The sequence below is a fragment of the Takifugu rubripes genome, chromosome 4, assembly GCF_901000725.2.
Source record: "Takifugu rubripes chromosome 4, fTakRub1.2, whole genome shotgun sequence".
Classification (NCBI taxonomy): Eukaryota; Metazoa; Chordata; class Actinopteri; order Tetraodontiformes; family Tetraodontidae; genus Takifugu; species Takifugu rubripes.
In genome coordinates, this window is record NC_042288.1 from 14,885,359 (window position 1) to 14,900,760 (window position 15,402).

A 15,402-nucleotide genomic window follows, 5' to 3' on the forward strand; every position below is an offset into this window, starting at 1 on the left:
CGCTTGTCGGGCGCCGCGCGCAGCTGCCGGCACCCCGGGGGGGGGGGGGGGCGCCGCTGTTTTCTTTTCCTAAAGAATTGTGTGACGTCGAACTGCAGGGAATACAAAGTGAGCGCGTTGTAATGTTTGAGCCCGAGATGTGCGTCGGCACTTGGCTCCGGGTGGGCAGCGGGCCCAGACCACCCCCCCCCCGGACCAGCTGCTTGTTGTGGGATTTGACGCAGGCGTGTGGAATGCATCACGCCGGCCAGTTGAACAGGATGGCAGCAGTCGTAGGACAGCCGTGGCGACTGAACAGTCAGGACGGCGGTCGGCCTCCTGACGAAGAAGAAACATTGGGCTGGTCTCCAACGCCGGCCGGCGAACGCCGCGCTGCGTTCTTCCGGAAATGTTTGCATTAGCAACTCAGCGGTGAGCTGGAATCAGTTGGGGCTGTTTTCCTTTTGCAGGGAGAATCTGTCCATGTGGGAGAAGATAGCGTGCGGGGAGGTGGAGGACGTCGTGACCAGTCCGCCGTATGATTCGGGCCCCGTCAAGGTGGACAACTGACTACCAAAGTCGTTGCTGGCACGCCAAAGGAATAAACCTGCGTCCTGCCACGGACCTCGTGCTCTGTAGGGGGTCGAACCCACATCCCGCGTTGCCGGGATACAGATCAGCTGAAAGCGACCTGACTGAAAACTCAGTTACCTCATTGGGTGACGGAGGTGTCGACACTGATGGTTTCACCAACCCCAGAGACGAATGGACTGTCAACGGGGAGGACTTACACCCATCACCCTGCATCCACACAGCTTGAGAATTCATTTAGTGGAATGGACTTTGGTCTTTTTTTATGTTTTATTTTTTTATGTGAGTGCATTCTTTGTGGTCTTGTATGAGCAGAGGCCTTACTCTGAACCCGTTGCAGGTTAGAATATCAGAAATTTGTTGGTTCAGGCTTTTTTTTTTTTTTTTTTTTCGGAAATGGTACTGTTTGCCTTCTGTGGTATCGTACACACACTACTTCAGAGGTATTTCCAGAGACAGAAGGAATGTTGTAGAGCAGATGTATGGTGTAATGCCACCTTACCGAGGAGGTGGATTCCCGAATGTTTGGGGTTTTCTTTTTAATTACTTTTACGAGCGAAAATCCTTTGCAGTACTTGAATAAAGACATGCAGCCTATTCTAGGTGGAGATGACTGAAATCCCCCTCAGCATATTCTGTAAACGCGGACGAACTGTGATGAGAGGAGTTAGATAAGGTCGATACTTGTTAACGCAGTCACAAGCGAGTCATAATGTTTCTTAATGAAGTGGACCCCACAGCACTACCCCTGGCTGCTCCTGCCATTTAGGGAGCTGCTGCACAGTACAACGACTCTCCTCAGACCAACAGGATCTGAGCAGCAAGCTCACAAGACGGGACGCACAAAGCATTTGCTTCACATTAGCTACCGAGCCATGGCGGCGCGCACTTCCCCTTTCATGACCAATTTTCCTGCCACGTTCACATCATAAATTATTATACACCGCAATCTGGCCGCTCTTCATTAATTAGTGATCTTTTTTTTTTTATTTCCATGAATAAAACACAAGTGAAATGAGGATGTTTGCCAAAAACTGCCCCGGCAACTGATGGAGAATGTGTTTTTTTTTCAGTGCCACAGGAACCTTTTTCTTCCTAAATACACCGTCCTGTTAGCTGTCGGAGTTGTGCCATTTCATATTCACGCCATTTTTATGGGGAAATGAATTATGAAAGGCTAAAGGAGGCTTTGGTCCTAACCTATAATGTTTTTATGTTGGCCTCCAACCAAGGTCAGATTTGTAGTTAGTGACTTTGAACGCAGCACGTCCTGTCGGCGTGAGCGGCAGGAAGTGGGCGGCTCCATCGGCTCCTACTGTCAAAGCACTTACACTAAAGCATCGTCTGTCAGCGCAGTGTCAGAGAGAATAGAAACGACCCCCTTCACACGTGGGGAGGGCCAGGGCTCCAGTTGACATCCCAAGTTCTTCCAGCTGACAGCAGTTTTGTCTGACTCTATCATTCCAGTGGACAGTGTCCTTCCAAGACTGAAATATCTGCTCAACCTGTTCCTTAACGTTGGTGCGACTGGTACTGAGGCCCCCAACGGTGTGAATGTACATTTCTTGATGAATGCGTCGATTGGAGGGAGTTTTTCATGATGCGCTCCATCTTTGCCGAATCGCTTCCAGTAAGCTTCAACCAAGAGCAACAATTAGCATGCACCTAAATTGAGTCGATATATAATTTTGTGCGTACGCTAGTAGGTGTATACTGTGTACAATCTAGGAGTTAGTTTGTACAGACTGACAGGTATGCTCTGATGGTGCTAAACTGAATGGCAGTTGTGCACTTTCTGATTGTGCGTGCGTGTGTTTGTGTGTTTCCCTCAGTCCCACCTGAGAATATGGTTAAGTCCATAACACTGCACTGTTCCTTCTACTTTTCGGCACCAGTTATATCCCATTGTCTGCACTATGTTTAGCTTATCTTTATCATTATTGATTATTATTATTGCTATTATTACTATTGTTATTTTCTTAATTAGAGTTAAATTTAAATTAACTTATATTTTTTATACAAAGAATAATAATTATGGCCTTTTTGTTTTGTACAAAGTCAACACGATAAACAAAATGGTCTAGACATGTTACTGTTACCCAGAATAATTGCAGAATGTCTCAGCAGTAAATGTAAGAGCAGTAGCCCAAATGACTTTTATTAAATACCTGAAATGTGTCCGTCTGATCCATCCGTATTTTGTGTCTTCACTGTGTGAAACATTCAGAGGAGCAGCAGCACATCTTTTACTGCCTAGTTGAAACTGATGCAATGGCGAGTTCCTTAAATGAAGGAACCCTCCAGCAGCGGCGTGGAACCAGCTCCAGTCACGCCGGCAGCTTTTTCTCAACACTGTCTGCTTTTCTGCTACATTTAGGTTATTTTTAATAGTGAATTTGCAGATTTAAGAAAAAAAATAAAGGTATATTTTTAGTCTGTATGTAAGAAAAACTTTGGGGCAAATGTTGAATCTGGACTCTTTTTTTTTTAAATCTAAATGACCAATATTGCGTTGGTCTTTCTGCAGCTCTGATATGATGGAATATAGCTGAAAGTGTCCTTTTGTGGGCTGACCTGACGGGAGGGAAATCTTATAAATTTGGCCTGTTATTAATATTAAAAGAAAAGAAAATGATGCCAAATGTAATTGTAGGAACAGATCCAATAACCACCATTTATATTGCATATTTTTACCACTATAAAGTAGCTACAACGTTTAGTGTAGTTAGGCAAGGGACTGAAAAGTCGAATTAAATCTTTGAAATTTACGGAAGCCATGAACGCAGCGCAGCTCTTTTCAAATCGGTCTCCTTGGCGACAGAAAAGGCACTCGTTTATGTGATATCAGATAAAAGTTCGGTTAGCCACTGAATGTGGAGGGTCTTTTTTTGGCTGCACTAACTTGTGAGGTATTATTTAATTTCAGTTATTTTATGACCAATAATCCACATAATCCAGTGTTTAAGACCGATATTCGTCTATGAAATAGTCCCACTGGGGGGAGAGTGTCTCACATCAGGAGGATGGTGTTCGATTTATCTGAGCTACAACAGATGAAATGAAGAAATAAAAGTTCATATCCGAGCTCTGCTCTGATCCCAGATCAGAAAAAGCCTAAAAGGTCTACAAAGTTTTGCTGGTCAGCCAAGGCAGAACAGAAATTTAAGTCTTCATCTGAAAGGAAACAACATGAAGAAACCTGAGCCTGAAGCTGCAGTTTGACTGGAAAGTTCACGTCCACCACGACCTCTGTGTGAGAGGAACCTACAGATGATTTCAGATGTTCGAGAGGCGAAAATGTATTTGTTCCATTAAAAGCCCCTCTGTTTTAGGCTAAAATCTGTTTTTGAGAGATTTTTATAACATCACACACAAAGAAACGTGCAGACAAAACCAGTAAACTTAGACAAAATAAAGCAACAGTGATATAAAAGACCGTCACTAAAAAAATTAAAAATGGTACAAATTGAGCCTTTGTCCAGTTTTATTTGATGTTATCAAATTTCTGTTCACGCCATCAGTGCAGTATAATTTTTATTTGAAGAAATATGGCAATTTGCAACAGTTTGACACATATGATGCTTTTAAATGGCAGCAGCAGCATATAACAGATTAAACAAAGTACCTGCTGTTACTGCTATTAATATTCCTCCCAAAAACATTTTATATTATAATGATTGTTCATAAACTGGGCAACCACAACTGTCTTCCCAGGGGCACAAAAGTTGACTTATTAAGAGATTAATTCACATTTTCAGACTCACTAAATCTTCTATTTGACATACATGCACAGATCCTTGTGTATGTCTTATTTCTTTACTGTGTTTGAACGTGTGTGTGTGCGTGTTATTCTCATGAGAAGGCAGAAGCTGTCAGCACGAAGCTGGCCCAGCAGAGACCACCTTGTGGTGTTCAGTGACGTCTTTGATGATGTATGTGAAGGCTCTCCAGTATTTGGACGCATCCTGAGGGAAATTAAGGGTTTTTTTTCCATTTCCTCTGTACCAACTAGCACATTTTTAGCATGTGCCGTCAGACGTATTAGAGTCGGGAGAGTGGGTCTCTGGTGTAGGCAGCAGAATTAGAGCACGCACTGCAACCTGGTTATGAGGTGCCATTGAGGAGGTCACCAGAGGGCGTCGGTTGGAGTCGTCTTCATTCATAAAAATGGCATTTTTATTCAACAATAATTTTCACAGCCAATTTAAACCTATGTGGAGCCTGTTTAATTCCACAAACCACTGTCTTGCTTTGCATTCAGACAGATTATGGTTCGTATATCAACCACATGATGTTTTCCCAGTCGTTTCCACCCAGCATGGAAAAACACAGTGTTCATACTGCATTCATAAAAATAAAAGAATGATTTATTTATTCAGTTATTCCATTTAGAAAAACTTGAACCTTTCTGAGAATGTCTGTGACTGAACATACCTTTAGGCACACAGAAAGCTTTGTGTTAAAAATGTGTGTTCTAAATCTTTACATGTCTGCCGCTGCCTTCATGTTAGCTGCCCGAGGATTCGCTGCAGCCTGGATGAAGCGAAGGAAATGGAATTAGAAGATGCTGGGAAAGGAGTTTGCAGGCTGGAGCTGGAGGTCAGGGGAGCTCTAGAGGAGAATAGGCGGTACTGCAGGCAGCGTTTCCACACGAAAGCATGGAGAATATATCTGTACACCAGGCTTTCGATATAGCTAAAGTGGTCCGTGGTTGTTGTTTGTTGGAGGTTTTTTTCATCCAAGAGTTCAACATGGGTTGCAGAAAGTTCTAGTTGTCACAAGTCTGGAGGAGGGCTCCATTTAATGTATAGTAAGACCACGTGTAGAAGTACATGCATTCAGGCGCAGTTCCTGCTGCTGGCATCCATCCAGCCCAAGAGGGTTCAGATGATGAGCATGTGGGAAGAAATCCAACAGCTGGAGGAGGATTTTCAGGAGAAGCTGGTGTCCAGAGCTTCACATAAACTTGTGATAATGTTGTGCATTTAGCTTGAATAATCATGAGAATTATTCTCATTCTTAATCCTCATGACCATTGTAATTTTTTTTAAGCATCTGTGGCTGCATTAGTGTCTCCCAGAAAGAGATAACGAGCCCGATTGCCACAAATCACCCTGTCCAGAACACCAACAAGGCCGGAGAGTTTGACCCCTTGTCCCTGTAGGAGCAATCCTCATTAGATGACATAAATGTGTGTCCTGTTATGTGAGGGTGAGTATATAAGTGTAGAGCAACACATAATGCAATCAAAACATTTTGGGTATGAATTAAACAAGGGAAATTACACACTGGTCAGACATATGGTACTATTCTGAAATTCTGATTATTTTTTATTTTTTAAAGACAAATATTCACGTACACAGAACGACTAAATTAAGGAATATGTAAACTAACGTCGCCATATACTCTAGATGATCCATAACTCGGTGTTTGTTCTTAAAAAGAGACAAAAACTAAACACAACACAACACGGTCATGTAAGTGCTCTTTGACACACAAGGGGGCGCCAGAGATACGCGAATTAAAAAACCCCGATTCTCTGAACGTATTCCTCTCTGATATATTAGTGTTTGACCTTCGTCAACTCCCAGTGAAAACTATGGTGTCTACATAAGGGTCACAGAGTTGAAATGGCAATACTGGATGTGTCAAGTGTCAGATGGAAGCGAGCTTTTCCTGCAGGCTTAGGCACCATGTGATGTTCCATTTATAAATTGTAATTGTAATGATAGTTTTGTGCATAAGAACTGTGAGGAAAGGACCCCTTCCAAAGAGAAGAAATGTCTAAGGTTCCTTTAAATGGCTACACGGGGGTGACCTTTGCCTCCCAGAACAAGAGAGTGCTTTGCTGTCTGCTAGAACGCCGTCACAGGTCAAAGTCTGTTGTGTGGCCGGTACAGAGTGGAAGAGCTTGTTTTTGGCCATCATTGTTAACACCTTTCTCGACCCGTTGAGCCCACCTGGCCTGTGCAGAGCTTCTACCGGCTTTGTCACCATTTCAACAGGATGTTGCTTCGGACTGTTCTCCTGCTCCTTCTCTGCACGTCTGTGGGGATGTGTGCAACTTTAGTCAGCTACCAAACTGTACAAATGGAACAGGCTGTCCCTGTTGTTGACATCGCAGCTGCCTCCGAAGACGCCTCTGCACCAGAAGCAGCTCTGGACCCAGAACTCGGTAGCGACCCACCCGCTGACACCCACGGTGTGGATAACTCCACAGCAGGGGAAGCTGGAGAGGATCTCCCTGCGGCAGATGGTGCAGGGACAGACAAGGACAGACCTTCTGGAGATGCATCTATGCTGCAGGCTGTGACTGCTGAAGCTGCAGCTTCAAAACAACCATCTCCTGTGATGGAGGGGAATGGCATCGGACCGGGCCAGACAAAGTCTCCCAGCAGACCCCTGGCAGAGGATGAGAGTGGATGGAGCCTCGGTTCAATTAGGAAACGTTTCCAGGCTGTCCATGGATACTTTGACTCGCTGGTGGAGCTGGCAGGGGGGCAGAACGGTGTGTGTCAGTACCGCTGCAGACACGGTAAGAGCCATTCTCTTGAATCAAGTCCAGGGTGGCAGGAAGAGTCAAACTTGCAATGCTTTCAGGGGTCAGTTTGTTGGTTATTGATTAAATGATACTGTGTTGATTGTAACGACTGTTATCAGCCCAGGAATATCTACGGTTATACAATCGGTATGTTTTCAGTCTGACGGCAGCATCTTATCTGTGAACCTGCACTCGAGAACAGAGGTGTACTCTGGATATGTTAATTAATAGCACATGATGTCCAGTTACTGGGCAAAGTTAGGTAAATTTTCATTCCTACCCCCCAGGAGAGCTTCCTCAGCCCCGGCCTGGCTACCAGTCCTCAGAGCCAGATGGCTGCGGCTCCTCCATCATGGGATTCCAGGTAAACTGGTTGTGTACATAGTTCAGAGAGCTAAACGATCTAAACGAGCTAAACGCTCCCTCAACCCAGCAGCTCGACCTGGGGATCCCTGCCATGACACAGTGCTGCAACGAGCTGGACGTGTGCTACGGAACCTGCGGGACAAACAAGAACGACTGTGACTCAGAGTTCCGCCTGTGCCTCGGCAGCATCTGCAAAGACATCAATAAGAGTTTGGGCTTTGCTTCAGAGGTCAAAGGTGGGTTCTGATATTCTGCCCTTTACCCTTTGGTTGAGAAACCAGCCTGCAAGCAGAAAAAAACAATATTTAAAGTGGGAAACTGTTCAGGAGAACAATGCTAGCATTAGATGGCAGCAACGCGCTCCTAACATGGATCATGTTCACTCTGTTGCTCCCATTTTGACTCCTGTCATTCTAAAAGTGAAACTTTTGTAGTTTGAACTTGCTCAGAGGTTAGTTTAGCACCCAGACTCTCAGCTATGCTGCTGGAATACTCCAGATCGTGTTGTCTTCCCTGAAATACCCTTCAGGTTACCTTTCAGGTAACTGCCACGTTGTGCACCATTGATTAGCATAACCCTAACCCTAACCCTAACCCTAACCCTAACCCTAACCCTAGTTGCCATCTCAGACATGCAGGTTAACTAGAGGCTGTGGTCTTTAAGTCCAGTCTTTAACCTGTTCCCAGTTGAACCCGTAAATCTCACTGAGGTTCTGCACTACCTCGGGTTTAAACAACACTGTCTTTTCAATAAACAGATTTAAGAATTTAAAAACTTTCCAGGATTTGTCCTTGAGGGGTGAGGATGTCAAACCTACTCCTGCTATTTTCCTTTAAGTCATCCAAATATTACCCAAAATGTGTTGCTGTCATCAAATACTAAACACCAGCTGAGTGTATAAAGCTGTAATAAAGGTGTAGCTGTAGACACAGTGGTTGAGAAAACATCTGGCCCCCAGAGCCCCCTCACGTGCCCTCTTCTCTTCCTTTTCTCAGCGTGTTCCTCAGCGGCTGATGCGCTCCACAACACAGTGGCGACCCTCGGCTGCAGGTCCTACATGAACAGCCAGAGGGCAGCATGTGTCTGCAGCGAAGAAGAGAGAGATGAACTGTGACGACTCCCCAAGTCCTTCAGAGACAGCTGGCAACATCCTGGGTTTTCCTGCACATATTTGCAGCCATTTCTGCTCAAATATGAGATCTTTTGCAGGAAAACTGAAGGAAAAAACACACCCGGGAATGCAAATGTGCAGCCTTTATTTATAAACACAGCTATATTATCTACCTGAACATCCTTTGCTCACTCAGTCTCTTTTAAGCCTTCATGACTCTGTTATTATAAATGACTTTAATGACTCCAAGCAGACTGTCTAATGAGAAGGATATCGTAGTCGGATTAGTGGTAGGAACAAGACAAATGTTAATAGCACGCACAGTTTGTTCTGCTTTGCAGCTCATCAAGGCTGCATGTGTAATTAATGTAAATGCTACCACAGCTACCACGATGATATCTGCCAATTATTTATTATTTTAGCATGGCTAATTGCACTTGTCGTCATTAATGCTTGACTAATTGTCAGAGCAACAAAGCGTATCTACAGTATTTTTTCCCCACATAGCACCGATTTCTCCTCACAAACACACTTGAAAGTGTGATGAGCTGCTTCGTCACTGATTCGTCACCTCCAGCAAATTAAATGTTCTGCGTTTACTCTTCACGTGTGTAAAAACAACCCGAGGCCGGCAAATCTTTAATCTTTGAGCTGTGATGAAGCCTGAGAAATGCCTCCAACAGTGAAATGCATCATTTGTACTTGTTACAAACAGTCTTTGGGCGGGTTTTTTTGTGTGTTTTGTATTATTTTGTTTTAGCAGGAATCATCAGTAACCTGCTGTATTTGATAACCACCATTCATGTGATCTACATCACTCAGAAATAAAGAGTGTGTGCGGACGGTTCTGTGCACCACGTCGGTCTTCGATACAACGTAAGACTGCTGAGTTGGTCTTTGAATTAAATGCATTTTCCTCAAAATGCTGGTGACATGTGCACGTCACAGCTCAGGCAGGATGAAGATGGGGCCTCCACTCGGTGACAGCTGCCGTCCCCCCGGTTCGAGCCTCCCTGTGGACGTGTCCTCGATATGGCAGAGCGCAGCGGCGGTCTGCTGCACACCCAACAAAGACGGAACACTAGCTGCAAACAGTCCTGGTTGTTCCGAGTGTTGCCAGGACGCAGCAACCCACACCTGCGCCAGCTGTTTCCCAGCATGCAACTTTACTCACCCAGGTGTCCTTGCCGATGACCTTGAACACAGCTTCCTGGTGGTGCTTCAAAAGCTGGTCCTTTGATGAATACTGTGTCCGTTTAGTCAGATATGCACCTGAGGAAAGAAGCCGGAAGCATTAATTTCATATTATTTTTAATATTTTTAGGTCAGTTTTTACCAGACCCAACAGTAAAACAGTATCTTTTTAAAAGAGGTCAGTTAAATATTCTGTTAATTACAGCAGAATGTTCATGCAATTTTTAAGCTGCCGTTTGTTTTTTTTAATTGAATCCCCTTTTTGTTATGCAATCACTTTTAGGAGCTATAATCCCTATTTTATCTATTAATCTGGGCAGCAGCCATGTGGTGTTGATCATTTGATGCTATAATTTACCCATTTAATGAGGTAATACTTGAGGGCCTGGCCAGCTTTGGGTCCTGGTGTCCTGACCTCCGCAGGGAGGCCGTCCACTCTCTCCTTTGGTTCTACACCGACGCACAGGGGGTCGGGCAGGCGGATCTGAGACGACGTGCGGTACCGCTCCGAGGAATCAGCAGTTCTGAAAAGACTCCCTCGCTGTGGACTGGCAGCTCCAGATCCGTGCTCCGCATGCTTGCCTGGCCTTCAGCCGACACTTGGTGTTCTCTGGGGACCTCCAGGTGACTGGGAACACTAAGTTGCTGGTGCGGACTAACAGGTCGCCATTGCTGCCTGGGTGGTTCCCCTGAAGGCCTGTCACCAGGTTGGTGTCCCTGATTTTTCATCTGTCACCTGAACAAGGTGACTGGTCAGAGACCGCTGGACTCTAGGTTTTATTTATTTAGTTGTGTTTTAAAAGGACACAATAAAAGTCAAATATGTTATTTATACTTTAGCTTAAATGCCATCCTGCGCAATCATCAGACCCCAACACAATGATTAGAAATATAATATCTGCAAAATTGGATCTGATTACCGGTAAATGGTAAAATTCTGTGTTTCAAATGAACTTGTTTAATGAATAATTGCAGGTGGGTTAAAAGGGAAGTTTAAATGACCTAGAAAATGCTGTATTAGACCTCAGCTGTTGTGATTTCCACCGTGAAGAATGTGGAGTTTAGAGACTTGCTGTGGGTGCCTGTGACCTCTATCACTGTACCACTGAACCCCCCCCCCCCCCCAACAAAGCTCCGGTCACACTGGACAGGTATGGCAGAGGACAGGGGCAGAGGTCAAGGCCGACGACACCACACAGAGACAGTGAGACATAAAATCCCCTCTCACACCTCACAGCAGGCATCAGCTACACGATGATCTCATCAATTCACCTTCTGAAGCTTCTTAAATCGGACAGAAACGCACGTGGAGCGCTGTAATTTACTGCCTTTCGCTTTTATATTATGGACTGGCCGACATGACAAGTCTAAAGACGGAGAGCACTGACCCAAAAGAGACTTGCATGTTCAGATTCCATCAATCATTGTGTTTTTCTGGCTTGTCAGCCTCCTTCACATTTGGCCAACCTCTGACTGTGATCATTCTCTTCCTCAATAGTTTTTAAACTTTCTCCTGATGTCACTTTAAACCTCAGAAACGACAGGAGCTGCAGCCAAAGGAGCCTCAAAATATGACAAATCAGTTCTCCACTAAAGCTTTAAACCGCAACTGAATCAATGAGGGAGTGCCAGCTCACAGTATAAATATTAATGATGGAAGTTAATGGTGCATAGATTGAAGGACAATGGGGGCAGTGTCATCATGTGGAACATCCCATTGCTTTTTGGCACACCGAAACCTTAAAATAGAGTTCAAATATCGCAGAGCGAGCCAGCAGGGCTAAAATCTAGAATAATGTGGAAACCATGCAAGTCCTTTCTTTGATTAATGGGAGACTCCAAAGGGGGTTAGGGGACCAACAATGTTTCTTATTGAGTGATCTTGTCAGATCTGACTATTCTCCAGGTGCACCACCCTCCTTCCCCAGATCCCTTCACTGTCACCAGCTGTACGAAAAGCCACTCCATCAACGTCCAGGTCTTCTCAGACTCTAAATTTACCAAATGCTGCTGCTTGAAGCCCCAGGGAGACGTGTGCGACTCATTTGTGTTGCAAAGCAGCAGTGCAAGGAGACTGCACCGGGTGCACGTGGAGACAGGGAGTGCACGTGGAGACAGGGAGCTTGTCATTAAATTGATTTGTCAACTGTCAAAGTTACGCAACACAAACCGGCCACCTCAGTCTCAAAGCTCATAACATGACTTCTCTCTGATATCTGAGGCCACTTCCATTAGGTAATTAAGGGAGCCATTAAAACGTTGGTTATTTATAAAATAGCTACATACCTACACATCCTTAGTTAGTGTCCTTTACTAATGAGATCGAATATTTCTTCCTCAACTGACTCATTCCTCAAATTACAAATCTGAAAAAGCGCGCTGACCATTCTGTCAAGTGAGGCTAATGCATTTGAGAGTCCTTCTGGGCCACTAAATTATACGGAATTTAATACCTTTTGGTCAAACAGCTTCTGCATGTGTGTGTGTGTGTGTGTGTGTGTGTGTGTGTGTGTGTACCTGTTCAGATTAATGCACGCATGTTTCCCTGAGTCAGCTCTCCTCTGCAGGTCAATTGATCACCATCTAAATCTTTTTCCCCCTTTGGACACCATCTCTTTCTCTGTCACACACACACACACTGCAACACATCCTGGCATGTGTGTTTATCTTCTCCCAGCTCCTGCACTCTGGAACAGTTACACTGATAGGAGTCCGGTCGGCGGAGCAACCTCCATTGTTGACATGACAACCTGCGATCTCTGCATGAGGAGGGACAGAAGAGAGTTGGCGTAGACGCTGCGCCACTGTGGACGTCTCGTGCGCCACTGTGGACGTCTCGTGCGCCACTGTGGACGTCTCGTGCGCCACTGTGGACGTCTCGTGCGCCACTGTGGGCGTCTCGTGCGCCACTGTGGGCGTCTCGTGCACCACGAATACCTCTGCAACCACGTCTGTCTGACCACGCTCGCAGAGCCAGGCGCCCTCGGTGTCGCACACACCTCTGCAACCGTTGCTCGTCTCAGAAGGTTTCACGTGCTGCAATAACAGCTGGGTTCATATTTAATGTCAGATTGCTTTATTCTATGCAATGATTGCAGAACCAGGAGGGCGGAGCTGACCTAAATGCAGATTAACTTGCATAATTTGGAGGAGGATGGACTTTAAAGGGCTGGACTTTAAAGGGCTTTAAAACATTTCTGAAGGGACCTGTGAAGAAATACTGAGTGGTAAAATAAAAAGCGAGGACAGAGTGTGAAAAATTTGGCTGATTTCTCACGCGAACACGGTTCTCACTGTGCTGACCAGTTATATAAGCGTAGTGAACACAGTGGTGAGGCCCAATTATGAGCAATAATATAAAGTAACTTAACCTGATGTTCATTTCTTTTCTTGAACCGTGGTTGAACGTAGTTAAACCCATATACACAGTCTGATTTCTCCAATTGTCTTTGCTTTAGATCTTCCATCTCCCATATCATGCAACGCCTCCACAAGTCTCTGGCTTACCCATGCATGTGTGTCTACTGGTCCCAGGACAGTCCCGGGTCCACACTAACAATCAGACTGGGTGCCCCTGAGACATGTGCAGTCCACCTCATTGCAGATGTCAGAATTCTGACACAGCAGTTAAAAAAACATGCGCATTTGGCCGAGAGTAGAATTTCTCCCTCAGGTCCACAATGAGCATGGAAGCAGACTGGGGGTCTAAGCAAGCGGTGGACAAAGCGTCCTCCAGAGCAGGCCTTCGTGTCCACACTGGCAGCAGTTGTCATTGAAGCTGGTGCAGACAGGCAGGGTGACGATGCCTTCATGGGTCCGAGGGTGGCTGCCGCTCAGCCAGACTGGAGCGTGGGCACCACAGTGATTCTCAGAGATGCTGAATGTGGCCATGGCGTCCTCCAGCCATGCTGGTGAAGCGGTACCATCGCTCGGACCAGTGGCTGTCACAGAGAGGCACCCTTGATGACTGGTGGACGTGATGGTTCGTGTTCCTCCAAGGCTTGTTCAGACTGTAGGCACAGCAGGGGTCCAGGGATGGTTAAGAGGGGGTTGAACATTGATTTATAGAGCCCCATTCCCTTCCAATGCACCATTAGGTGGCATCGCCTATAGTACATTTCAATGGCGAGGCGATGAAGTGAGAACCATTCAGAACAGCAGGGATGAACTCACGCTAGCTGTGTTTGTATTGCTTACACCTGTAACATTAAATTTTCCCTTAGTCTGTCTGATCTGGTTATGGAAGGAAATGTAACTTCTAGTTTGTGTTCTCTGTCAATCTGACCATCTAATGTTCCAGTAAAAAAAGATATTATATGTTTGCTTTGAAGCCCTAGTAAAAATAGAAGAGAAGCCCACCTTCTGAAGATGAAGTTCATCCTCTTTTAATAAGAACGGTGGGAATCCAGCCTTATATCTATACTTCACAAAAATGTAAACAGATTACATAAAACAACATATTACTCACCTATAATATTACTCACCTCTCGTGGAGCTGCGTGTAAATGACCAAATAAAACATCCCTTTTCTCTGCAGGATTAGGAACTGTCCCGGCTCTGAGAGGGGCTCTATAGTGACAGGCAGGTCTTATCTGCTTTTGCTAAATCTGTCTGCATCACCTTGACCCCATTTATCCCGCCGGTCCCAAAATCTGAAAGGATTGTTCCAGACATCCCTCACACACCAACACCCGCTTCGCTGTGGTGCTTATTTTCAAGGCTTCGTGTAGATGCATGGATTTAATCAGCTGGATGGAACCATTTTGCACTCTCATCCAGATGATGACGTGCTACAAGCATCGCTACAATGTTTCCTGTGTCTGGCTAAAACGTTGATTCATCGCATAATGGGGCCATTTTGGGGAACAGCACGGCCCACGTATATAAAGCTTGGGTCACTCCATTAAACATCGTTACATTTCATAAAATAAAATCCACCATTTCAGCCTGTAATTGTGTTTAGATTTAGTGGTCACTTTTAGCCTAATGCAGTTTTCTGTCTGTCAGCCTGAAAAATAGAATTTGAAATTCATACAGACATTCATTCATCATCATTTCATTGACCACTTGAACCAGCCAAATGTGTGTGTGTGTGTGTGTGTGTGTGTGTGTGTGTGTGTGTGTGTGTGTGTGTGTGCGTAAGGTAATTCATTCAGTAACTCATCAATCAATATTTCCACCATAGGACCATCATCAAGATAAAATAACATGCCAGACAACCAACGAAGAGATGCTGGATTTGAGGGAAACCTGAAGAAGAATCAGCAGGGACGCCACCAAGACGCTTGAGATTGTTCTGAGGAGATAAAATGTTCAGCAGCTGAGTTGGAAGATTCACACAGGATCCGATCGAGCTGACATTACATTTTTAGTTTTTTACAATACACATTATTGACCATATTTTATTTTGCTTGTTTAGCATTTCATTTCTGTCCTAATCTATCATTTATTTTTTGTTAATGTATATTAGTGAAACAAGGAGGCATATCCAGGATATATCTGGAGGTCAAGATCAACTGGAGAAGATGTTCAAGACCTTGAGCATCTATTTGTTACTATCTGGTTTTTGTCCATTAATCACCTCAAGACTGAACAACAAAACTCAGGTAGACAGCTGGC

The 15,402-nt window shown here is 44.9% G+C and overlaps 2 protein-coding genes across 9 annotated transcripts in view; both read left to right on the forward strand.

Annotated features, from left to right (window-relative positions):
* Window positions 1–2,767, forward strand: part of pde10a (phosphodiesterase 10A) — a 41,853-nt gene extending 39,086 nt beyond the window's left edge. For all 7 annotated transcript variants that reach the window (XM_029835231.1, XM_029835227.1, XM_029835228.1 and 4 more), the window contains one exon: window positions 450–2,767. In XM_029835231.1, the coding sequence (XP_029691091.1) occupies window positions 450–549 (100 nt within the window). In that variant the 3' untranslated portion in view covers window positions 550–2,767. The remainder of the gene's footprint in view (window positions 1–449) is intronic.
* A 3,213-nt stretch (window positions 2,768–5,980) lies between these two features.
* Window positions 5,981–9,469, forward strand: pla2g12b (phospholipase A2, group XIIB). Of its 2 annotated transcripts, none has more exons than XM_003964105.3 (4): window positions 5,981–7,105; window positions 7,399–7,475; window positions 7,545–7,713; window positions 8,474–9,469. In XM_003964105.3, exons 1-4 carry the CDS (start codon window positions 6,577–6,579, stop codon window positions 8,590–8,592), a joined length of 894 nt encoding a protein of 297 aa, XP_003964154.3. In that variant the 5' UTR covers window positions 5,981–6,576; the 3' UTR covers window positions 8,593–9,469. The 2 variants fall into 2 exon arrangements, with proteins under 2 accessions (XP_003964154.3, XP_029691594.1); XM_029835734.1 differs by having other exon boundaries at window positions 5,986–7,105; window positions 7,548–7,713.
* Window positions 9,470–15,402: the final 5,933 nt, after the last annotated feature.

What these genes read in the sequence shown, in the direction of transcription:
- pla2g12b (XM_003964105.3), top strand. Translation starts at nt 6,577, where the DNA reads ATGTTGCTTCGGACTGTTCTCCTGCTCCTTCTCTGCACGTCTGTGGGG. An exon ending in TCAGTACCGCTGCAGACACG is followed by an intron (nt 7,106 to 7,398) that starts GTAAGAGCCATT and finishes CCTACCCCCCAG; the next exon opens with GAGAGCTTCCTCAGCCCCGG. An exon ending in CTTTGCTTCAGAGGTCAAAG is followed by an intron (nt 7,714 to 8,473) that starts GTGGGTTCTGAT and finishes TCCTTTTCTCAG; the next exon opens with CGTGTTCCTCAGCGGCTGAT.